Here is a 26290-nt window from a genome sequence, read left to right on the forward strand (position 1 = left end):
TGCAGCCCCATCAGCTCCTGCGTGCGTCTGTAGATGCAAAATCTTGGGGCAGGTATTGGTCGAAATGCAACGATCTGGTCTTTCTTTGCGTTGGCGACTTCCATTGCCTTATGGAAACACTGCTTTCGGCAGGTACTCAAGAAAGCACACGTCACAGTTCTGGGAGACAAGTGCTCTCAGCAACAAACACAGCCCATTCGCTTTCACTTCCTACCGAAAACTTCTCGCTAAAGCCTACATTCTTTCTTTCCCTCCGCTCACAGTTTTCTCCCGACAGTCAGCTGTTTCTGACCCGATGACCTACTTTCCCTCCCCTTTGGCTACGTGTTCAGCTGCTCGTAGATGTCACCACGCGGCAGAATGCGAGCGAGTGGAAGTGTTTGCATCCCGTATCCCTGAACTTGCACATTTTGTCGACTCATTTGGAACTTGCGGACAACTCTTCCATTCCCGAAACAACACCCTGGTGACGAGGTGCAACGCTGTTGCCTGGAGTAGTGCAGCATGCTATCAAGAGCGGTCCTGTCTTTGGTGAGTACAACCATTTTCTTTTCACGGTACACTTACGTGCGTTGTAGGAATGAAAGTTTTAACGTCGCTTTCTCCATAGAGACTTTGGTCTTCGGAACTTGTCTGGTCTTGTCTCAAAAAAATTCGTCCTTTCGAAGAAGCGTCCGAATTATCCTAGAACATTCATATCAGGATAATGCATGTATATTGTAATCAGTGGAAATTCGTAATAGAAAATAGGCTTACGGCTCCACTAAACCAGAGTATGTACAGTCACCGGCAATAAAAACTGGACCACCTAGATCCTGATATACTCGCTTCTCTGCTAGGCGTTATGTGTGTTGCCTAACTCTAAATTGCAAGTTATAGCACTAACGTCATGCAGGGAAGAGATTATTTCAGGATCTAGGTGTCCCATTTTTTATTGCCGGTGACTGTACATAGACAATGGCGAATGACATTCTAAAGAAGTGTATTTTTTTAAACTGCTTTCTCTTTCGAAAAAAAACTGTTGTTGGGGCATGCCCAAGCGAAGTGGGTTCTGTTGAGTTATTGGGAGGGAGAATATACAATATCCTGCACATACAAAAATGCATTTTGCTGAATTGTTGGAGGGGGATGCGCCTGTCCCTCCGCTAACGACGCCTGTGATGACAGCTCACTGAGGAGGGGCGGTCACTCTTGAATAACTAACAATAAGTTGTCAACACAGTAAATAGCGATAGCCAATCCCCCACTCCCACCTTCCTCTAAGTGTCTAAAATCAGGCCCATAGCCAGGCAGGGGCTAGGGGGGCCCAGCCCCCCTTTACATTACGTATACTATTTTGCATAATTTGTTTGCAGTGAAGAGTGAAAATGTAGACAACTCACAATTAAGGATAAATCCACCTCGTATGAACAGTATCTATTACATTCGCTTATTTTGTTTATGAGCAGAAGTAGCTGCAAGTATTTAGAATATTCTCTACACTTCAGAAAGTTCTTTCATAGGGGAGCTTCTTTATCTATACCTTCACTGTCCCTGTTGCGACCTCCCGTTTAGGCAGAAATCTGTGACTTTGATGTCATCATGCAAGTTCCGTCCGCATCTGCGTCAAAGGTCAACAACAGCCCCCAAGTTTTGGGAAGGAAGGGGAGTTTAATTGCTTCGGCCGGGGATGGAATATACTGTAGGCAATGTGATTGAATATTGTGCGTTTTTTGTGTGTGGTATACTACATATCTGTATCATCTAAAATAGTATGGGGTGTGTAAGGGATAATTTCAGTATCAGTCAATTAACACTTCAAGAGATGTTTTAAAAGATGTAGAAAAATGTAGTATTTGTGTAGTATATGATATTTATAAATGAATGAGCGCCCCCCCCCCGCCCCACACACATAATTTACGTTCATTTAATATTTCTTTTAAAAAATGGACTTGGTTTACAAAGCCCCCTGATAACCGTGAGACCCCCTGGAGATCAATTCTAGCTAGGGCCTGTCTAAAATTAAGTGAACACCCTCGAGGCGAACCATAAATTGTCAGTATAAGCGTAACCCATGTGACAAACAATGACGATTATTATTGTCCAATCGAAGACTAATATTAAGTAATCAGTCCCCTTTTCCCACGATCAAACAAACGACAACCTTTCAATGAACCCAGTAGACGACAGATAGAATAATATGTACAGAAAGACCGAAATACAAAGAGAAATGGAGGGAGAGGTAGAGAAACAAACAGAAAGAAACGAAGGCAGAGAGAGAGAGAGAGAAACGGGAGGGAGGGAAGAGGAAGGCAATACAAAGAGAAGGGCAGAAAATATAGATTTAAGGAGGAAACGATAGAGAGGAGGAATAAACGAATGAAGTCAGAGAGAAGAGACAATAAAACTAGTCGAGAATAGCTTTATCATATGCACTATATTCCTGCGCGCAAGATTTCTGCACAGTTGTCATTGAAACAACCAATACGGTTTCTCAAAAGCCACGTGTGTTCGTTATGGATTTCGTTCTTACAGAGGACAGACATAAGGAATTGAATTCAACTGTAACCATTTCGAAATGTTTACTTCTCACAAAGATTTTTATTGTCTTTTCTGTCTATTTTCCCATTTTCTTTGGAACGGGAATATTTGTCTGTCCGGAAGAATTATGTCGAAACTCTGGTCAGGGCTCTATTGTGGTATTATCCCGGAAAACCTGAAACATGTAGCAACCATACGTGTACATGTAACATTTATAAAAAAACAACACAAAAAAAAAGGAATTATAAGAGGAAATGATTAAGGTTTAACTTCCTGACCAAGTGAGCTTCCAGTTTTCCCTCCAGGCAATCATGTTCTGGAAAGTCGATTTGTCGCTTGCAATAAGGGAAATAAAAAAGCGAACAGAGAATTGAGAAACTGTGCAATGAGAATATTGCTTCTAGAAGTTGGCAGTGCATTGTGTTCAACATATAACGGTCTGTCCTGAGCATTCTGAAGCAGAAAAATAGCAGTACATATGATTTTTAAAATTTATTTATGCAGAAATTGGATTTTATTACCTATGTGACTTCATACTCGTGCAATTCATTGAATAAGATGGTCACGACCACAAATCGGTCCAGAAGTTTGCAGTCTACTATATTTAGTAATTTTAGTTTTTTAACCATTTATGCGAAGCTACTAAATGTTCCAATTTGGTCGGGACAGTTCACCATATTTACTCCCTGTTCTCACTTCTTTCGAACTGCAGTCTTGATGAGGAAATGTCCTCTTTTTATGGTTAATTCACATTCAGACATGATCTTCATTATAAGGATAATTCCATAGCGTTGGTGGTCACATTCAGGGTACAAATTACCATGGCGGAAGGGTGATCTCCCACCTTCCCACCAACGATCTTGTTCTGATACAACTTTCCCCCCATTAAAATTTTCCGAGGGTAAGATTTTGTGTTATAACAACAAAGATAAGCAATTACTTGGACTTCAAACATACTTTACTAAGAATAACATCATAAACACATACAAAGAAGGAATAACAAAGAATGATGTCAGCCTGTGTGTGAATGTGGCATACATCTCTTGTTCTCTCTCTCTTTTTAGGGCTGTTAACAGCATGGGGTGAAAACGTACTTCTACAGTCACAGATAAGATTTTAAAATTATATCAAATTGGACTAGTAAAAATGGAGCTGTAGCTGCGAAGGTAGTTGTCATTGTCACCCTAGGCCCCTAGAACGTAGAAATTAGACCGACCTGTCATTTCTCGTCCATTTCTCACCTCCTTTCGTCGGGAATAAAACATAGCACTTACACGGTCATTTAATAGAAAACTAATGTCTTCTTAAAGTTTCTCATTTTTTGTCCGTCAACCTAGTTATCTTTAATTTGAATCGATTTTGCAGATGTGAACAATAACACACACTGCTTCAATGAAGATGGTGTGGGATGTACAACCGACTTTCCTTTTATTAGCCACATTTCTTTAATGCTAAGTTATATTTTCATAGGATTCAACGGAAAAGAGTAAATACATAAATTTCCTACAATGTCTAAGTATGCCAGCTACATCTAGGTAATGGGGCAGGGTTAATTTCGGTGCAGGGAGTGTGAAAATCATTCTCGTACTGGGCGCTGAAGTCTCTAGCTACAACTCTGAAAAGGAAATATTTCCTTTCGAGAGACTATTAATAGATTTACACAATTATAAAAACATAACACAAAAGTATGAAAATTTAATTACCATTTTTAATAAAAAGCAATAATTAAATAATATCTAACACTTATTAAAAACATTTCACCTTATACGCGTATATGTTATAATTTCTTGACATTTTGAGCCAGTTATTAAAGGAAATAATTTGCTAGTTTATAAATTTAGCAAATTAATTTGTTTATTATGTTTATAAATATATAAAAATTAATTAATTAATTACTTAATGATATTAATTAATTATTTAATAATTGACATATATTTCATGACAATTTTATAGGTATGTGTATATATATATAACCAAGGTTTCGGGCTTGGCCCCCCTCAAAAAAATCCGGGGTACGGGCCTGACTGGACCTACAGTTTAAACTGGGATCCGAACCACTGTGCAATGTGGCTCCACAGGGTATCGAACTCAGGACCCCTTTATTACAAGGCGACGACGTTACACCTTTGTGTCCGTCATTTTTCTCCCTTGTATATGTCCTTTCTTCTCTCCCTTTCCCCTTCCTGGCTTATCTGTGACAGTAAGTTTCCTTAAGGGGATGAGGGACAATTTCGCACCAGTTGTGCATTTATTTCAATATCGTCCGAATGGGCTGGAAAAAAGCTGGTGTTCAATAAAGTATGAATTTATCCACATGTTGCAAGTGAAAGTGTTTTTTAAGTTTATTATTAAGCTAGATATGATGTTTGAAAAACATGATGAATAAGAATTTTCAGAAACCCATGTATTCGTTATGGGGAATCAACTTCAACTTGAAGTTACGGCTAATCAAATGGAAGTTTCGCCTTTTCCGCCTGTCAATTACTATTCAGTTTGTCCTTTTTCCGTTGATATATTTTTCTATGCCATCGGAAGTTTGATATTCCCAAGAGAACACATATAATAATACTTCCATAAGAGCAATGTATTTCTCCTTGCCTCCTACGGCCATCCTGGCAGTGTTGCCAAACGTGATACACATAAAAGAGCTAAATTTCACCGTAAACGGAGTAAAAACTTTCAAGGAGCTAGATTTACGAAACTGGATAAAGTGCCTCCTGGTGTCAAATGAGTGGGGGTGTGGGTGAGGTGGCGCTGTTATTACCGTTAGTGATGGTAATTTATTCTTAGTTTTCGCCGTCTAGATCCGGCGGCATCACCCATTTCAATAATCAACCGATGGTGGTATGAAATCGAAAATAAAGTATTCCCGGATAACAATATTACGTCCTCTTCACGTCAGCCAAGGCGCTATAAAGAAAAGTAGCTGAGGATGTAAGAGGGTGTGGGGCGACGCAGCCTATATAACAATATCACGTTACATGCAAAATGTATACTATATAAGCCGGAGCCAGTGATGGCATCATAGTGGGGCAGGGGGCGGGTGCCATAGTTCACAGCCAAACGAGTGCACGAAAGAACCAGATCTGGCTCCAAAAGAGCGAAGCTGGCAACAGTGATCGGCAGCTGCCGAAGAGAGAAGAACCTATGGGAAATTGTCCCTCTCCAAAACTGCGTGTAGGAAATAGTTAAACGAGTGATGTACCTTTTAAAAATGGCTCCCTCAGTTGCAGCGTATGGTTCTCAGGAGGGCCATGCAGCAGCAGCCCCTTCCTTGCCGAACAGTCTGTTCCTGATGTCATCCTTCTAAGTTCCAAACCAGGGTTGGCAACATTTGTATCTGTAAGGCCATCTTCTACCCCGGCGAAGATTTGAACTTTTTCCTTGTGGAGCCTATGTAAGCTTAAGGGGTAACTTTGGTCATGATTATCTCGAGAACTAATAGACAGAAAATTTTCAAATTTTGACTGAGCACTGACACGTGAATTTTCTAGAGAACCACTTTAGATATTTTCATTTCTTGCATCAATTTTCTGAAAATTAATTCATTAATTCTTATTTTTTTAAAACTTTTCTTCACCGTTAATGCTGCCCAGAAACCAAATGACACGTTTAAAATATAATGCCAGGAAGACTTATTTTCTAAGAAGAACGATTGTTAAGGAATATGTTAATCATCGAAGGAAGAACAGTGTTTCTTTAAAATAACTATTTATGTTACTTGTAAATCTCACATGCAGGCTGTTCGAGAAGGTTCATCTTTTCTACGGTTGCCAGGCCCCACTACATCTCTGGCGAAAACATGGAATTCTGGCCTGGCTGGTTCATTTTCCACTCAATTCTTTCAGCTAATTCATCAGTTTGTTTGTTTTTGGATGTACTGCTTGAATGTTAATTACTTGAACCTTATTTCTGTTGCTGACTATAGGCTGACTTAATTGCTTATTTTGTAATTCACAAATAACAATGCCAATATTGAGGAGGTCAACAGACCGGTGACCCCAACCCCTTCCTTCTCCCGATACCCCTGTCGAGAGACTTTGCAGGTACAGTGGGATCCATGAGTATTACCGTGCAAATTGTCCATCACCATGTTCGTGCTCTTTATTTGACCCAATAAGAGCTTCAAAAGTTAAAAGAAATCTCAAAACAAGCTGTTGACAACTTCTGCACCAACATACACAAAATCCATCATTTAAAAACATATAGGATGTAAGAGAAAAATTAATGAAAATAGTCGTGGACAATTTGCCGTGCAACCCTAGTGGATCCCACTGTACGTGTCGAGTATCTGAGCAATGCTCGCTCAGCAAGATTTTCGCTCGTTCAGCAGACAGATCATTTACTTGACCGTGTCTTCTCATTGATCATAATATCAGTATCTTTGAGTAATGTGATCAATATGGCTGCATCGAGTGGACAAGATTTTAGTGATTTTGAAAAGCTGTTAATTTTGGGAATGGTTGATGTAGACAAAAATTGTCGAAATTTTCTTTTTCACACACTTGCACAACTTTCCAAAATTCTACGACGCCAGGGGTCTGGGGTTCGAATCCCAGCCTGGGCATGGATATTTGTGCGTGTCCATTCATCAATTTCATCACATCATCACTCATCCTCATCAGCGCAAATCAGTCAAAAGTGGCACAAGAGGCGAAGTAAAATAAAGCAAATCAATCAATATTTCCTAAACACTTTCATTTTAATACAATTATACAAAAAATGGAAAATTACGTTACGTTCTGTTACTTGAACTTCATCTGTAATTACGCTATATCGCACCGTTAATTAATAATAAATTAAAATAAAATACATAATAATCAGTGATGTGACGTAGACTATAAGTTTACGTCTACATATGTTGTCTACACGTAATCTACGCGTAGATTACATTGGGTTGTAGTTTACATAGACTACGTAGACAATCTAAAGTGCATTAAAATTAATTTTCAAGGGTTTCATGAAAGGAAAGTGAAATTTTCAACTATACTGGCTCCTAACGAAATGAAAAGAATCCTATTTACAACAAAATGTCTCTTCTCTTCTAGTATTATCAACTATGGAAGAAGATAAATAGTATGCAAAAAACAGCAACAGATGGCAGTCGTGAGGCAAGAGTGGTCTTTTCCCCATAAAACACTAGAATATTTCCTATATTAGGTTCCTTCATAGGTGAGAAATTGTTCGAATTTGGAAGGAAGAGTATGAAAAGTTCTCCTCGTACATCAGCAACTGATACGCAGTATAATTTTCTTTTAATTCCACGGCGGCCTTTGCTAAGTTATCACCTTTCGCCATGTTGTTTACATAGATTACGTAACCTACGTGTATAAAGTAGTCTACGTGTAGAATGTAGACTATCGTTGTTTACGCGTAGACGCACATCACTGATAATAATACTTCTTCATTAGCTACCAATTTTACCCGATTTTGTTCTTCTTAGTCTTTTCCCCACGATATCAAATCACAAAAACGATATATTCTGTGGCTTAAAGCTTGGCGAGCAAGGTTGAAGTTCGCTCAACGAGCAAGTGAGCAGCGTTCGTTGAACAACGCTTCTTTAACCGCAGTAGCTGAGCGATGCGATCAAGTTGCTCGCTGAGCGCTCAGATTCTTTGGCCAATCTTTCCTTGCCGTGACAGCGCTAACGAGAAAGATATTGGACGTTTAGTATCCTAAATGAGCTTCTGTTCTTTTTGAAGCAGCTTGAATTTCCGACAGCAGCTGGGGATGTTGTCATTGTTCAATCCACATGCTTCGTGCAAAAAATGCTTTCTCCACAAGACGTTACTGTTGTGCTTTCCACTGAAGCTCGAGCAGCGAGTGAAGTGGAACAGCTTTCGTTCCCGCATGTGGGCCGATCGGGACCGCAGATTTCCCACGGGCCCCCTTTTGTTTTGATCCCGGAATAGTCCCTGTGGAATGTTATGGTTTGCTGTATTGCTCATTCAATCAGTGGTACGGTTACAGGAAGAAGTGAGTATCAAATGCATTGAGCAATCGACCCACGATCCCACCAAACAAGATTCGGGGTTGAATTCCCCTCATATAGTTTTTTTTTAAAATTTTTATAATATACCACAGTTCCATACAAGGGCGCCCGCAGAGTGGGCCAGGGGGGGGTGCGCTTGCCCCCCTGAGATTTCTAAAAAGAGTTCATGTAATTCGAATAGTGAAAATGTAGCGATATTTGATAACAAAAATATTGTGTTCTGTGATTTACAGACCGTTAGTTACAGCAACTATTATTATTACTATATTATTATTATTTTACAGCATCCTTCCGCACGTAAAAACAGGGAATAGAGGTACCATGAAGGACAGTGGTCTCTGGCTCTGATTGATTTCTGTGCATTGTGAAAAAGTACCAAAAAAAAAAAGAACTGTTCATCAGCAAAGTGATAGGCTCGATGTTTATTGAAAGGAAGAAAGGCGAATCCAGTTTCTATCTAAATAGCAGACTCGATTCTGAACTTATATACGACGTCAAAGTATTTTCAATTCAATTTGAATTTTATGATTTGTAAAGTAGTAGTAGTAACTAATAACAACAATAATAATAATAATAACAATAGCAATAACAATAAGCCTAATAATAAACCTTTCTATGACTCTGCTCCCCCTGAGAAAAATCCTGCTGGCACCCTTGGTTCCTTAATCTACAGCCATGGGAGTCACCATAAATTTTTGTAAGGGAGATCATATCATTGATAGAATCTGACTAATATATATAATAATAACAATAATACTAACTGACTAACTAACTTGTGGTCTTCTTAATCCGAAAGTTTAAGACTGCAGCAACACAGGCCTTCCATATGTTCCTATCCTGAGCAAGATCTATCCAATCTTTTCCATTCCTACTGATTTCCTGTAGGTCCATCTGAACATTATCTCTCCACGTCCGTCTTGGCCTTCCTACAGGTCTCTTACCATCAGGTTTCCCAACAAGAATCCTGTAAACTCTTCTTTCCTCTCTCATTCGTGCCACATGGCCTGCCCATCTAAGTCTTCTTGATTTAATCATTCTAATAATATCTGGACATGAATACAAATTATGCAGTTCTAAATTATGTAACCTTCTCCACTCACCTGTCTCCTCATCCCCTTTAGGTCTAAATGTTTTTCTAAGGATTTTATTTTCAAATACTCTTAATTTATGTTAATCTTTCAATGTAAGGGACCAAGGTTCGCATCCATGTAATACTACAGGCAAAATCAGAAGACTTAGATGGACAGGTCATTTGGCACGAATGGGAGGGGAAAGAAGAGTTTACAGGATTCTTGTTGGGAAACCTGATGGTAAGAGACCTGTAGGAAGGCCAAGGATGAAGGGATAACGCTGAGATGGACCTAAAGGAAAACGGTAAAGATGGAAAAGATTGGATAGATCTTGCTCAGGATAGGGACAGATGGAAACCTTATGTTGCTTCAGCTATAAACCATCGGGTTTAAGAATACTAGAGAGTTATTAGTTATTATCATGCTTATGATTATTAAAAAATAATAACTATTGTAAACTCATAAAAATAACCCAATTTCAAATTTATTAGCCTATTATTATTATTATTATATTCTTGGGAAGACTTTTCTACTCGATCGAACAGATGAGTGTGTAACCAGCACAAATGTTTGTTTTGCATTATTTTTTCGCATGCCAAACGGTTGTTATACTAAAACGCATAGTTATTTTTGTTTGTTATTAACTGTTATATACATTGATCAAGAGAAAGCTTCAACAGTTAGGGGGAAATTTTAGGTCTGGTGTTTATGTTTTGTGACAGCTCACATAAAACTTAATTTTGAAATTTTGAAAACTATAAAACCATTAATTATTTGGTTTAAATGATACAATATGGATACAAACTAATTCTTGTCATTTATACTCAATATTTTTCTATTTTACGCATTTTTTACTTCGTTATTCTGTTTAAACAACAACTAACTTCCGTTAATATCCATAAAAATAACAAGTCTTTCGATTTTTTTGTAACTTAAAATGAATAATGCCAATTTCCAGAAGGGGTCTACGTACCGTTTCTGTCCCCTCTTCCGACGCCAATAGCTACAGCCTTATTTTATCCTACAGATAGGTCAAGTTTCATGATTGCTTCAGATATGCAGCTACTTCAGTCTAACTGAGTACATCTCAGAGAAAGATTTTGTCTAACTTTCTTTAACATTAACAGTTGTACTGAGTTAACGAATAACACTGTGCCATAGACATCTCTTAATAAAATAAAATAAGGTTTTCGTTTACATTATTAGTTAACCTCGGATTTTTAGGTTCTAAATAGTGTGATTTTAGATTCCTAAAATAGGCTCTAAAATCCTAAGATTCTAAAAATCTTACATTAGGCTCGAAAAAATCCTGAAGTAGGTTCCAAAAAACTTTAAATGCTTCAAAATTCCTGAAAAATACCGATTAGGGTACAATCGTTAAAAAACATTTCAAAAGAACCATAAGAAATTTGAATAGATATTATATAACAACGAAATATCATTTTTCTAACCAAATTTTTATTTACATTCATCATTGTCAAAATTATGCATGAATTATTGTGATACAATACTTATTCTGTCAGCAAAAGTTACTTGTTGGTATGAAAAACGAAATACGTATGTATAATTTGCTGCACAATACTAGGGAATTCCTTGAATGCCGGGAATTCTGCATGAATATATTGGCTCCGGGAATTATGCGCGAATTTCTCTCCGTAGATGTGAAAAATTGCAACGTTTTTTTAATCCAAATCCCATTGAATTTATGCATATTTATAAATCCCTGAGGCATTTCACAGTTTATCTTATTCTTATGGAGGAAAAATAAAACAGAATTATCTCAATCCGTTTACTTTCGTAGTGTCCTTTGCAGAAAAATCTATCTGACAGACCGAAGATTATTGCAAGATAAGATATCTTGAAGTTGATTAGGTAAATCTGAGTTAGAAATTCTTGTACAATTTTTTCGTAGCTTAGTATCTCCCGCAACATTTGTGACTTGCGTTTGTGGATGTATTTCGAGTCTGAGTATGTGAAATGGCAAATGTAAACTCCTCACCTTAAATTAAACATTTTAATAATGCTCGAAAAATCCCGGTCACCAGGTCGCCATGGCGACTAAAAATTTCAGCCTGGCAACTGTGATCTTTTGCTGTAATATGTCCGAAATTTTGATGATTCTAAGTTCAAATTGCAGTACAGCGTAAGTTAGCAATTTTTTTTTTTTTATCAACGTTGTGAACATTCCATAGAGTCCTTAACAATTTCGTACCCTTTGTCCCCCAACACCCCATTTCCTGCTTTCTCAAATAATGTAGCGATGTTTTGAATACCGTGATGCTCAGCATCTTATACAGAGTGTTTCAAAAGTCGCACAACCCAAACTTTGGAAATGTGGTATATCATGAAAATCATAAGAGATATTTAAACCGGGTTTTCTGCATTATAAAGCCTCATCCATTGAGATATTTTTCAATGCTTAAAATTATCAGTTTACTCCATACAGAAAATTATATAAATTAATAACTGACTGAAAGCAACATTCAATTTTTGCAGTAATGAACTTCTGAGTAAGGAAAATAAGTAAGAAATTATCGAAGGGTCATAATCAGACATATGATGACTGATGCCATGTCAGTCTGTCATTTGCGACCAATATTGGTCATGTGCAACTTTTGATGACTTTTTGACTGGCGATTTTATGGGTTGAGCAAAAAGTGCCATTTTTGGGACATATCTCCGTATATGGCAACACTAGCAGGTCGAAATATTGCCAACAGTCGCAAACATGTGTCTAAGTATTGGCTATATATTTACGTGAAAAATCGTAAATGAAGATTTTGTGCCGAAATTGGACTCTTGAAAGATTCCTAGGCTGCCCCTGTTTACATTGAATTCTCTTCGCTCACTTTCGCTGCTACTGTGCCTGTTTTTTTTTAATTGATTCAGTATGGCGTATTCATTGGAGCAGTGAGTGTGCATTGCTGAAGAGTATTTTACTACTCATTCTTACACTCATGTGCAAGGAGTTTTCCAATAAAAATGCCCTGTTTCTGCTGTAGCTACTTCACAAAGCAACTGTTTTACAACCAAACACCAACAAATGATCCCACAAATTGTTTAAGAGTTGATATTTATTGCTGAAAATTAGTTCTCAGATGTATTCAGCAAATTAACAATGTTTTTTAAATAATGTAATTTCCTTTATTTAGATAAATGCTAACATAAATTTATGAACCCAGTGATAGCCTACAGAATTAGTTTAGTACATAAAACCCAGTGTAAATATCTCTTACGATTTTCATGATATACATTTTCAAAGTTTGAATTGTGCGACTTTTGAAACATACTGTAGTATGCACAATTGCTAGTAGGTGTTTTCCTGGCGCCTGATTTTCAGATCTGGCGCCTAGCTTTGATGAAAATTTTTCGAGCACTGTAATATATATATTGGATAATTACACAGACCCTTTGTATTGTTAATATATTTGTGTGTGTGTATGTGTAATACGTAAAGTTGAAATGGAGAAAACACCTGCTTGTACCCTTAATTTTTGGAAAGTTCGCCTTGAAAACCAGGAATTATACTTGAATTTTATCATGATCAGCGAGTAGACACACTGAACACATAACAATCTCTTTCATGTTATCCACAGTGAAACTCCGCCTTTTGTCTGTGAGGATCATATTGTGTGCTGAAAACGATATTTCTACAGAAACATAGTAAGTGATGCAGATTTGAATTCTGAAACAGGCATGAATTCCACAAAGCACCGAACTGACGTGAAAGTGGGTGACAGGGGTCAGAAGTTTGTACTTTGGACTGTGCAGGCAACTGTGGCGAGAGACTTTTTGCTTTGTTTAGAGCTTTGAAAAAAATAATAGGTTTTGAGTTGGGTGCCGTGATACCCAAAAATAATCATGGACTTGGAGAGAGGGAAATCTACAGAGAGTATGTTTCAAACACGTTAGTCATTAAAGGATTTTCGTCACAAATCCTGTAAAACCGTAAAAAATATATTAAAACCTAAAAAAATGATTGATTTAGTCGCATATACCTAAATAGGTTCTAACAAGCAAGATCGGTTATTTTAGGCATTATAAAACTTCATTAGTTGTTGCGTTTTTTAATGAAACGCTGACTTAACTTGTTATTTCTTATTTGCCTGCAAAGGAAAAAATAGGTTTCAAACCTAAAAAATATCGGTATTGAAGGAACACAAACAGTGGTCCCAGGAAGTCTACACCCCCCCCCCCCCATTTTGGTCAACGTTTCACCTCAGTGGTGTTGAAATAACACAGATAAATGATAACAAAGTTTCAAAAATATTGATTGTTACCATTTATCTGTTATTTCAACACCACTGAGGTGAAACGTTGACCAAAATGGGGTGTAGACTTCCTGGGACCACTGTTTGTGTTGTTTTAACACCGATATTTTTTTCAGTGTATAATTGTGAGTAAATGGAAATGGGTGTTTCGTGACTTGAAGAGAGTAACACAGGATAAAGGAAAATATAGCCACATCAAGCCGTAGAACCCTCCCTACCTCCATATCCCGTAAATACCTTCATGGCACATTACAACGCACAGAGACAGTTTTACTTTTAAAGGCTTTTTCTATTCATAGAGGCGGAAGTCAGCTATTACGTCTAACATTAGTAACAAATATTAAATTATAAAAAAAAATAGTCTCCTCTCTCCAGACGTCGAAAACTAGCAATACACGCACACAAAATGTGCACTGTCCAAATTATTTATCAATATCTGAAAATTTTAAATAAGGCCTTCGAAGGGGCCGTCTCCCAAGGTCTTCAAGGGAGGGCTGTTGCCCCCGCAACACTTTAATCCCCCCCGTTCTGTAGCTCTCCCTCCCAGAATCACTGTTACGGCCTTGCCATATGTGTCACAAAATTTCACAATGTTTGATGCATATTCCAACTATGCAAATATATCAATAACTAAGAATAACATAAATGAGACACTTGAAAACGTGTCGCCGTCCGCAAGAGCCTCAGGATAGGATGGTCGTCCCCTCAGTCCTTTAATCCGATTGGTGGCTGTAGTCCGCCTAAATATTTTCATCGCCACCATCACAGATGTAAGCAGATGGTTAGGCGGAAGAAAATGCATTAATTAAAGCCTTAACTTCACCGTGTATACAAAGCCGATATAAATAATGAATAAGCCTTTTGGTGTCAGGGGCACATGCCACCCGCCCCCCTCCTAACTACGGCATTTCCACAGTGACTGCCCAGGAAAGAATTGAGGTGGCGGGATTTTTTTCTGAAATCACAGTCGCATTTAATATAGTCCTAAGTACGAAACAAAAATGCTTATTTGAGGTAAAGAGCATTTATTTATGGAGCTCTCATGTTCGCTGGTGGGAATATTGAAGGGAGCTTCTCGACCGGAATAGGTGTTCATACCGCCCCATCTCATCAGTTCCGTCACTGCTTTGTCACATGTGTTGAAAAATACCCTAATATTTCATTTATTTTATCCCAACTGTATAAATTATTTATAATTATCTTAAAAATAAAATAATTCCCTGCACTGTCGTCCCAGGTCTTCTGGAAAGGAAAGTCGCCTCCCGACTTCTTTGATCCCCAACTAAAGTTTATTTCGTGCCTGTCTCTTGTCGCCCTGGTCCTTTATTCCCTCTATCTTTCGAGTCACCTTCCTATCCATTGTCTACCTTATCTTTCTTCACGCCCTATCTTTGTCTGTCGTCTCCTCCTATTTTACGTCGCCCCCTATGTTTTACCGGCCCCTATTTTTCGTCGCCCCCTTATCATTCATCGTCCCCTATTTTTGTCACTCCCTACTTTTCGTCACTTCTATCACTTTTGTACTTGATACAGAGTCTGATGAAGACCTTGCTAGAAGGTTGAAACGTTACGTTTTAGTTTATGTTTTTAATAAAATAAATTACTGCCTTGGTCAGCATATTTAGTTTTTCATAATCATGGAAACAAGGCTTAATGGTGTTATACCTCTATTATGTCGTAAAATGCCACGGTATTTCATTTCAACTGTGCAATTATTGAAGAAATAAAATAAGAACCCTGAGGGGTGAGGGCCTAGCATCCCTTCAGTCATCAGGGAATGGGCCGTCCCCTTAATCCACTCTTGTGTGTTACTTAAAATGCTACCATGTGTGTTATATTTCAATCCAACTGTGTAAATTTTGTATCAGTATATGATAAAATAGAACAGGTCATCGGCAGAAGTCGCTCACGACGCCCCCTCATGGTCTCGCGGAGGCAGTCGCCCCCGTTAATCCGACCTTGGACACTCGCAAAGGACACCCATGGATGTCGTCTTCACGGGTGATCACTTAAATGTAGGCGTCCATATTTACTCTTACGTTAAGGGACGATCTATTGTTATAGTTTCCAATAATCCGCCCACTGGCACAATAGACAATCCAATGAAGTTGTTTAGTTCATTCCATTCAGTCTCCCTTTTCTTGTAAGGTTAATTTCAACTCAGTCGTAAAACTTTGTTCAGGGTAGTTAAACGATCCGCTGAGTCAATGCTACTTTGCAACTTCACGGCTTGTTAAGTTTATGCCTTCATGATCACCTGATTTATACGGCCACACGCGCTTCACAATACCGAACCACTTGGCTGTTATTCAACATGGGCAGAACTTGTGCTAATATTTCACTATTTTTTGTTTCCAGGTAGCAGTACTTGCGCTTATCTTCGTATTTCTTCCACAAAATGCCGAGTCTACCTTGACCCCAAGGGCTCCTAACTTCCAGTATTTTGAAAGGTAAGCTTTCCTTGTGTTTTATGTCTGAAATATCTTGCTTTGGTTTGATTGATTTATCATTTTTGGGTGCGTTGACACGTATAGCCATTTTTACACTTTTCACTGTGTACAGAGAAATAGTCGCTGTCTTGTCGTCTTACTATTATTATAAATACTATCGTTAACTTAACAACACGAAATATAACAAGATCTCAAGAAGTTACAAGCAACGATGTTGGTTATAAGGACCGTTCCTGTCGGCCATGTTGCCGTTAACATTGGTGCCAGCTCCTTCTGTCTGAAGGCACTGTTGAGTACACATATATTACAGTCCCTTATCTACAATTCTTACTTAAGAGTTAACAAAGGTGTTAAAAAACCCTTGGGAAAAGTTTAAAGTGCAAGGTTGTAATTGAACCTACACTGGACAAGATAGAATACATTAAAAACTTCCTCATAGACAGTGGAAGAGACCAGTTCTTCTCAAAAAGCTAAAAACGTTTGTTAAAAAACACTGTCGTCATTCCTCAACAGGGATGATTAACAGCTGGGAAAATTAAAAGTCTGCCTGAGAAAAGCAAAATCTTCACATTCAATAAGAATATTTCAGTTCATATTTAAGGGACGTAAGGTAAAATTTAGATCCAAACTGACCAAACATTTTGCCTTTGTGAAATTTTTTAGGGAATTTTAGGGGTATGTGGATATCACGGGTTATCCCATTCCAACCAAATATTTCTTATTTATCTTTACTCTTGTTCTAATAATGCAATAACGAAATGGTTTACAATAGTTGAAACTGATTTATTGGCTTTATTTCACTTCGATTTTTTCCCACTTCTGGCTTATTGCGAAGATGATGATGTTATGAAGAAATTATGGGTTATGAATGTTATGATGGACACTCACAAAGAGATTCGGGATTCGTAGAACGCTGTGCTAACCACTCCGCCACAGAGGTCAGCTTAAAATACTAACGAATGGTACTATTAGATACGTTAGTACTCTGTGTAGAGCAACGGAATCTTAACACCAAACAAGTTTTTTTTGTTTTAGTTTTTTTCACACTTGCTGTAATGAAGCACTAACGAAATGGTTTACAGTTGTTTAGGTCACTAGCGAATGACACTATTAAGCAGGGTTGATAAAAATCACGATTTCTATTTAAAAATATTTTTTACTTAAGATATTTTTAATATTCTTTGTACCTGATTTTTGGCAAATTTTGAATGAGAATTTGCAAAATATCAGCTGCAGTGTATATTTACAGTTTAATGATAATGACACTATTTACGTTTTAACATGATTAGTATTTTGAATATTATTCTACACAAGATGTTTGCTATTTTTTGCCTATGAAAATTATTGAATTTTAAATCAATAGTAACTTAAGTGTGTTTAAGGTTTGCATATTACATTTCCTTTCGTATAAGCTTTACCACATCAGTACATATATTCTTTTTGCTCTCTTAGAGCCCAATAGACACCATTAAATGATTACGAGATTAATGTACTTTTACCAAGAGTGATTCTACAAAATCCTTATGTACATTATTCTACAAATTATTTCTTTAAATTGACTTAAATCAGTGATTTTCTTTTAAATCAGTCCACCATTCTACTATTAAGTACGTTAGCGCTCTATGTTGGGAGTAAGTTCACGGACGTTATGTTACTCACGAATTAATGGCAAGCACGATTTTCATTTGTCGACTTTTATCATTTCCAGGCCGAAGTATCGTTATCCGTACTACGACGAACAAGGACGAGGCAAACTTCTTTATGGATATGGAGGACCAGAGCTCTACCAATACAAGGCTTACTCACCTCTCGAAGGCATTCATTAGAGACCAAAGAATGAATCTTGAATGTTTCTAGAACAGAAATAAATGCATTTTGTTTTTTCAGGATTTCATGTATTCAATAAGGACCGGGGAAATATATACATATATTTGTACATGTTGGAGCGGGGTGACTAACATTGAAATGTAGGGTAGAAGAGAACGGTGCCAAGTTACCTGTATTTTTTATGTGCATGTGCTTTGCACGTCACATTTTGTAGCTCTCTCTGTCTTTCTCTGCTATTTCCGCTCAACATGATTCATGTTCTGAGCTCTTTTGACAACGGTGTGTTAAATGCTTTCTGCAGTGCACAATTTTCGTCAAAATTTGATCTAGACAACTCAAATTACACTACAAACAGATCGAATTGCATACCATGCTAGAATATAATTTTCGATAGAACAGTCAACTGCAGTATGCGACGTCATCAAGTGGAATAATTTAATACTGACTCTGTCATCATTTACTGTTTTAGAGAAAAGCAAGTCCTGAGTGGTATACAAATCTGCTCCTGTGTATTTCTGGTTGTCTGTTTTTATATGTATCTAAAATTGCACCAAAAACTGATGAAACTTTCTCACATTGCTTACTAAAATTTCATGTTATAATATTAATTTTAAAAATCCTTATCTTCTCTGTCTCATCATCTTAAAAAATCTGACAGCGTCAGATATTAATTCAATAATTTGCTACGTAAGTATTCTCTTCTCAAATGAAAAGAGTCGCTGGTACATTTTATGATGTTATATTTCAAATAACAACATTTTCTTAACTAATTATTATGTTATAAAATGCACCAAATCAGTGTATTTTGAAAATTCTTAACGCTACACACAGAGAAGTAAATGAAATAAATCAAAACAATAACATTAAAGATGAAATATTACCCATTAAGTTCGATTTCAAGCATAGAAACACACCCTTCCGAATATTTCTTGAAAGATTTTTGTCTCAAGGATAAAACGCAATTCTTGTTAAATTTATAACTATGTTTGGGAGTACTTTTGATGTGACTTTAACAAAACTTTAAATAAAACCACAGAAAGTACGAAATGCGATAAAGTTGAGCGAATGTTGTAGCGTAACACCTACATAAAAGCATATTATGCAAAGGAGTGCGCAAATTTTCAACAGAAATAATGATAACAGGCCATTATTTCAAATCGGACATTAAAGTATGTTTCATTGATCCAGCTAAACCATATTAAGTCGGGACTTTTGATCAGGGACTGCTATATAAAAGAAATATTCATTACTGATACATTAATAGAAATAATTATTTACATTTCTGTGTGGAATATGAAAAGCGTTGTTCAATAGATAAGAGATTCTAAGTTATAAAATATGCGGAAAAGTTCGGTCTTCTTAATTTTCTATTTCGAGTGATGTGCTATTATTGCCTCATGGCAACAACAGTATTACTGGGTTTGTGTAATAATTTTAATTTTGTAAGGTGGAATGTAAACGTAATGCATCCTAGAACTTCTTAAGTTCGAATATTTTTGTACTTCCATGTAATCAAAATAAGACAAGTCATTGTATTTTACAGAATACTTGCAATGTTTATGTTTGTATAATTGTACATAAAATTATTTCCAATATTTATGGTATGTGCCTTCATTTTACTTCCGGTGAACCAAATGCCCTTTATTAGAAGGTTTCAGATTAGAATGCGAATCTTTCAAATTTGCAGAACTTTTTATGCAGAGCATGTACAGTTTGAAATGTGTGGTATTTATAAAACATTGTTACAAGACGATCAAAATACAAACTTAAACCGTTCCCAAAGCATTAACTGCCAAGCCAAACACCGTGTTGAAGTTGTGTACTAGCTATAAAGATGTCATAATATTATGATATAAATTGACCTATGACACGGTCATGGGCGTCCGAAAGGAGAGTAAGGTGGGACAACGACCCACTGTGGGAAATACTGTGGGAGTAAGACACCCCTGGCACCCCTAGGGGTGGGGGTGGGTGGGGTGACATGTAAAAATAATGGAAAAACGGCCGTTATTAGTGTCGAATCCATAGTTTTCGGGGTTGCTAAGATGAATAGTGACACTCCCAATCCCGTTCAACTCCACGGAACCTCTGGCACCCCCTAGCGGTGGGGTTGGGAAGGGGATGACATGTAAAACGACCGATATTAGTGTACATTTCATAGTTTTCGGGTCGCTAAGATTAATAGTGACACTCCCAATGCCATTCAACTCCAAGACACCCCTGGCACCTAGGGGTGGGGTGGAGGGGGGTGACATGTAAAAATAATAAAAAAAACTACCGATATTAGTGTGGAAACCATAGTTTCCCGGGTAGGTAATATGAGTAGTCACACTCCCAATCCCGTCCATCTCCAAGACACCATATTGACTTGACAAAATTAACAAGATTACCTTTAGCGGGTATTCTTCTATGGCGTATGTATTCTGCGTCTGGCGTTTACATGCTAACTTCTGCTGCTGCAGGCGTTACCAAAGAGGTAAGACATTTATATATTTTATGAGTAGATATACGTTATGCTCGGAATGCATTAGTTATTACGAAACGGTGCAGAGTTTTGAAATTATTAATTTCAGTTAAAGAATGTGTTATATATTTATATCATGGCTCTTTCCCCTTACGAATCCCTTGTCAAATTCCCATTTGCAATGTGTAAGCAATGTTTTGTGTTATTTCTCCTTTGGAATTTGGTTCTTTGATGTGCACACTGACGGATAAAATCCTTTCTCTCGCAATGGAGTGGAATCATTTTACTTTTAACTGCTCTAATGTTCATGTATATTTATTTGTTTATTGACTCTTCGTGTGATGTTCTTCAAGTGTAACTCTACACTGTATAACATTCATACTCCTTCCAGCAGCGGTCTCAAGCTCGTTTCTATCCCTGGTAATATGTAACACATTTTACTACTGAATGTGAGTACAGTGGTCAATACCAACACTGTAAAAGATTACGTAATGAGTGACGTGCTCGAACCTAAATATGTATGTTGTGATTTTTAGGCAGTACTTCCTATTAGAAGTATAATATTCACATAACAAAACAACATCTGATTTTCGGGGTTTTAAAACTAATTTGATACTGAATATATGCAAACGAAACTATGCAACCCCATCGCAATATTTTTAAAAGTGTAGATAATGTGTTTACTAAAACCGGAAATTGTGGCAAAATGCCATGCTGGCTGTGTTGTTCTTTGTGATAGTTGCTACAACTCAGCCTATTTTGCGAGCGCGTTACTGTGCACGAAATTTCAGTGTTGTTTCATTACTAGACGATTTTCACGAAACCTCTTTCCCTTATCCGCTCAACCCCTATTTTGCCACTGGACTCGCCCAGTCAGCGCATGCGCCCTTGTGTCTATAGTTGCGACTAAGCCACACGGACTCTATCAGCAAATTCAAATTAGTCGTGATTTTTATTGGATTACTAATACCCGCATGTTAGGAAACGTATTTTGACCGCATTAAATACTAATAATATGATTGGATTTACTGTGAAACCAAATAAATCAGTGTTGTTAGAGGATTGAGGGGGTGCAGAATCTCAAGAAGAATTCTTGAACGGTAATTTATATCAAGTCATGGGCCTATTTTGTGAAACTGGTCTGTCTCTTGACTTGAAATCCATTCTAAAGGATATTCCTTCCAGTACAGTACAGAGCGGTGAAATTTATTAAGAGAGATCTTCCTATTGTTGATCATTATTGCATCTAACAATAAATGAATGAAGATAGAAGAGATTCCCGTGGTTATTGTACGAATTGTTGTTGCGTTTAAGCGCATAAATATATTAATTACAGTTCAGGCCGGTAACATCATATCATTTGTAAGTGTATTTACGCAGTAGAGCTAGATGTTATACTTTGGTGGGAGGGGTGTAGTGCGTACAGTCATTGGCACTCTCAGGAATTTGCTGGGGGGGTTATAATTCTTAAGTAAAATGTATTTATGTTACCTTTACACTCAATCAGTGGCGTAGCAAAGGGTGGGCGAAGTGGGTGACCGCCCGGGGCCTCGCGTCGCATGGGGTTGATACGAAATATGTAATAAACAGAAGCGACAAAAATATGGAAAAGACTAAATTTTGTGGCCAATTACAACATTCTGTTTTATCTGGCTTTAAATTCTACTTATACGTTATATACGTCCAATCAGGGGCGTAACATACAGGCAGGCGGGCCCTAAGCCTAAAGACACGCGATAAAAGTAAACATTATTGTCGTATTTCTCATGTGAAACATTTTCGCAAAAAGTCACCATGACATGCTTGGACATTTTTATCCATTATTTTTTTTCTTTAATCAAAAGCACTTCTCCTTTCTCTTGACCTTACACTCCTAATTTAATATTTAATATTTTTATTTTAATATTTTAGCAATAAAGCACCTCCAACTGCCACGAAACAAGTGTGAGACATTTAAATGCTTGCGTTGTTTTCAACCAAAGGAGGACATGGATAATATTAGCAGTTCTTCCTTCCTTCCTACAACATCATACGAGTATTTCATATTCCGGAAAACAGAGAAATACAGCTCCCCGCTCACGAGAAGATCCCCAAACGAGGGAGACGGGGAGCGGGGGTGAAGGGAAGGACCGGTCCATTTGTAGATTTTAGGGGTAGCAGAAAGCCTCCCGCTGCGGTCTAGTATCCTTTTCGAAGTGCGTGCGAGTTGATTTGCGTCAATCATGCAGAGCGTGTCCCCAGCAACAGTTTGCTGCTTTTCTTTCAGTGGCCAAAACACTTTTGTATTGCTTATGCTGTGCATTATTTAGACTGCATTTCAAAGAATTTTAAAAAGAATATACGGCATTTGGTAAGCTTATATCACACACCCCTGTAAAACAATTTCACACCGTTTCCGTATAACTAATAATAGGCCTCATTATAGGCATATGTCTGAATATTCTAATATTTATTCACTATGCCCGTAATATTATATGGTTGTGAAACTCGGTCTCTTACTTTAAAATAATAACATAAATTTACATTCTGCAAGACATTCTGCCTTTGAGTGGTTTCTTCCAGGCCTAAAGTCAGGAAACCGTTTTTGTAAGGTAAGTCGTTACTAAAATCAAATTTGCGTTTCGGCATGGTTCAGATCGCTGATCGACAGAACTTCACTTCTCCACTGCCATGTAACAACTAAAAGTACAGCAGTTAAAAACTATTTTTTATTTCTGAATTCTGATGTCGTGAAACTCAAATCAAAGAAAGCTACGGCGTATCGCATATTCTTACCTATTGTTAGAAACTTGCTGATCGCCATGAGCAGCGGTAGATATCACAAATGCCTTGAAATCAAAACCTTATGCGACGAGCGGCGACAACAGAAGAGATGCAAAAAGTCCGACATTTTTTCTTTGTTGGAAGAAATATTTCTTGGCTTTGTGCTTGCAACTGAGAGTGTCGTATTTCTTTACTTTGAAATTGAAGACGGATATAATATTAACAATTATTATTAAATAACAGAAAAGAGAACATTTCCAAATTTTCCTAAAAATCTGCCTGGACCATTTTTAGGTCTCGAAAAAGAGGATTACCCCAGGTAAAACAGGACGTCTGGTAACCCTAAACGACTTGTATCGTTGCATCGGTTAAAACGAGTCCACGTATGTTTCTCACTCGGTGCACACCCCTAGCCCTAATAGTGGTGTCGCCTGTCGCTACGTCACTGTACTTCCGTTGGAGATCATCTCCTTAGCGGTGAGCTGTACATTGTCAGGGAGAATGAAATTATTAAATATATTTATCGTTAATATTATTATTATTATTTATATATGATAATTTGCTGACGTATCCCTGAAGATTTTGAATCGATTCCCATCGAGATTTCAAATTTAAAGAACGTACGGGGGCCTCGCATTTTAATCTCGCCTAGGGCCTCGCGATATGTTGCTACGCCACTGTACTCAATTATGACATGTTTTAATGGAGAGCGAAATGAGAGAATGAAAGAGTATTAAGAAGCCAAACTAACACAGAGAGAGGGAGAGAGAGAGAGAGAGAGAGAGAGAGAGAGAGAGAGAGAGATTATATAGAGAGATAGAAATTAATACTGGCCAGGAGAACACGAAAAAAAAGGGCACACCCATCTCTAAGAAAACATTTAAACATAATTGGCCATACAACTAATAATACATTTTAATAAAAATGTAGAATCATCGTACTAACATTATTTCTAGAACAGCAATCAAGTGGCTGTTTTCACTGAAAATATTGTTGACCTTCTGTCAACTACTGCTAAGCAGTAAGCCCTGAAAACATTAGATTATAACCTCAAATAATACAGGATACAGGAAAAAATAATGTTACCCCAGGTCATATTCTATGCATATTTGTTCATTGTTAAAGTTTTCAACATCATATTAGGAACTGGAACGAAGAAACTGTTTATTTATCTGGTGATTTGTTTCAGAATCTTCTGAGATGAAGATTTGCAAAATTAACGGTTATAAATGGAAAAAATACGACGAATTATTAATCAGATCAAAACGTATCAAAACACCCCAACTTCAAGAAATCCTTCATAAGAAATTGATAAAAATGATCACCCTGACATGCAGAGACGGATTCGACCAGCTGCCGAACTTTGAAAGAAGCAAACTAGAGCTGAGGAACTATCTTTCCCAACTACCAGCAACTGTCCGAACTTCTCTCTTGGATGAAATACTCGGGAGGCGCATGTGGAAACATCGTGACGAGACGTATCCTCGTAAGCTTTATTATTCAGAGGTGCTCTTCTCGAAAGGTGTTTCCAAGTTACATTTCAGGAGTTTGTTAAACATTGAAATATGTCACTTAAATTCACTGCTGAAGCTTCTATCCGAGGAAGGAAACAATCTTCAAGTTCTCATATTATATGATTTTGAAGAATACAAACCGTTAGACGAAAATCTTTTAGCAAAGGCGTTGTTCACTGCTGCCAAACTTAGTACCTTGTCCCTTCCAGAGTTCTGCAACGATTCCGCACTGAAATTGATTGGTGAGAATTGCAAACGTCTGCAGAAGCTGGTTCTTCGTTACACTAGTGTATCACACAAGGGATTCACGTTCCTGACGCAGAACATTGTGAAGCGTGATGTAAAACAAGACTGTTTGAGTGAAGACTGGAACAGCGCATTGTGGCCATTTCCAAACATTTTTCTCCCTCTGCAGGAACTTATACCTCGTGGTGGATCTGTGGAATGGTACACGCGACAGAAAAGCCCGCTGTGTGACACACTGAAAGTGTTAGAGATGGAGATATACACTATGGATAAGGACAAGTTCAGAGGACTTTTGATGGTGTTGGAATTGGTTCCGGATTTGGAAGAATTTAAGCATGTCGATTTGAAAGATTTCTTCCAGATGCTCGGCAAAAAGTTGATAGAGGACAAGATGAAAAACATTCAACTACCCACATTCAATCTGGCACGCATATTCACGTGGACGATGGGTGATCAGATCCACGATTTGATGAGACGAATGTGTCCCAATCTGCGTTTCCTTCGGTATCATGGGTTCACTGGAGGTGACACATCTTTAGTTCCCATTTCAAAGCTTAATTCTTTCACGATGCTTGACACCCTGGAGAGTTACGACACACCTTATCTGAGTAAGGATATTGCTAAGCTGGCGCCAGAGATAAGAGAGAGATTGACAGTGCTTCAGTTAGGTAATGAACTGTCGGGAATTCCTTTCAATCTTCATGACGTATTGCAGTTGCCTTGTCTGCAAAATTTGACACTTTTTTACAATTCTTTCATGTGGGAATCACAAGATGACAAATATTCAAAGACATATCATTTTAATTTAGATGATGTTACTCTGGGTGGCAAAGTTAGCCAGAAGAGTCTCATAAAGCTCCTTGAGTGCGCTCCCAACTTGGAAAAGTTGTGGATTGACAGTATAGACGACAGAACAGCAGACTTTGTGAAGCGACTGTGCAATATCAGGAAGTCTCCAAAGCTTAAAGTACTGATGATGTCTGAGGAATATTTACTGCAGAAGAAGGAAGAGTTGGTAATGCTTCTCACCTGCTACACCAAGTTAAAGAAATTAAAAAGGATTCCTCTTACGCTGAACTAAGCGTCATCACCACTACCGAACCACCATCATGTTATTTTCAAAATTTCTCTAAATCTGAACCTGTATAAATCGTGTAATGGTGCCATACCAGA

General features: G+C 37.6%; 2 protein-coding genes across 2 annotated transcripts; both read left to right on the top strand.

Moving 5' to 3' along the window:
- Nucleotides 1-278: 278 nt before the first annotated feature.
- On the top strand, nt 279-19718 carry LOC146001188 (uncharacterized). The gene is made up of 3 exons (XM_083138483.1): nt 279-531; nt 16212-16303; nt 18012-19718. Exons 1-3 carry the CDS (start codon nt 505-507, stop codon nt 18127-18129), a joined length of 237 nt encoding a protein of 78 aa, XP_082994609.1. The 5' UTR covers nt 279-504; the 3' UTR covers nt 18130-19718.
- Nucleotides 19719-21891: 2173 nt separating this feature from the next.
- Nucleotides 21892-26290, top strand: LOC146001189 (uncharacterized). The gene is made up of 2 exons (XM_083138484.1): nt 21892-21956; nt 24547-26290. Exon 2 carries the CDS (start codon nt 24558-24560, stop codon nt 26196-26198), a length of 1641 nt encoding a protein of 546 aa, XP_082994610.1. The 5' UTR covers nt 21892-21956; nt 24547-24557; the 3' UTR covers nt 26199-26290.

The sequence above is a fragment of the Lepisma saccharinum genome, chromosome 17 (genome assembly GCF_977018435.1).
Source record: "Lepisma saccharinum chromosome 17, izLepSacc3.1, whole genome shotgun sequence".
Lineage (NCBI taxonomy): Eukaryota > Metazoa > Arthropoda > Insecta > Zygentoma > Lepismatidae > Lepisma > Lepisma saccharinum.

What these genes read in the sequence shown, in the direction of transcription:
- LOC146001188 (XM_083138483.1), top strand. Translation starts at nt 505, where the DNA reads ATGCTATCAAGAGCGGTCCTGTCTTTG. An exon ending in CAAGAGCGGTCCTGTCTTTG is followed by an intron (nt 532 to 16,211) that starts GTGAGTACAACC and finishes TTTTGTTTCCAG; the next exon opens with GTAGCAGTACTTGCGCTTAT. An exon ending in AACTTCCAGTATTTTGAAAG is followed by an intron (nt 16,304 to 18,011) that starts GTAAGCTTTCCT and finishes TATCATTTCCAG; the next exon opens with GCCGAAGTATCGTTATCCGT.
- LOC146001189 (XM_083138484.1), top strand. Translation starts at nt 24,558, where the DNA reads ATGAAGATTTGCAAAATTAACGGTTATAAATGGAAAAAATACGACGAA.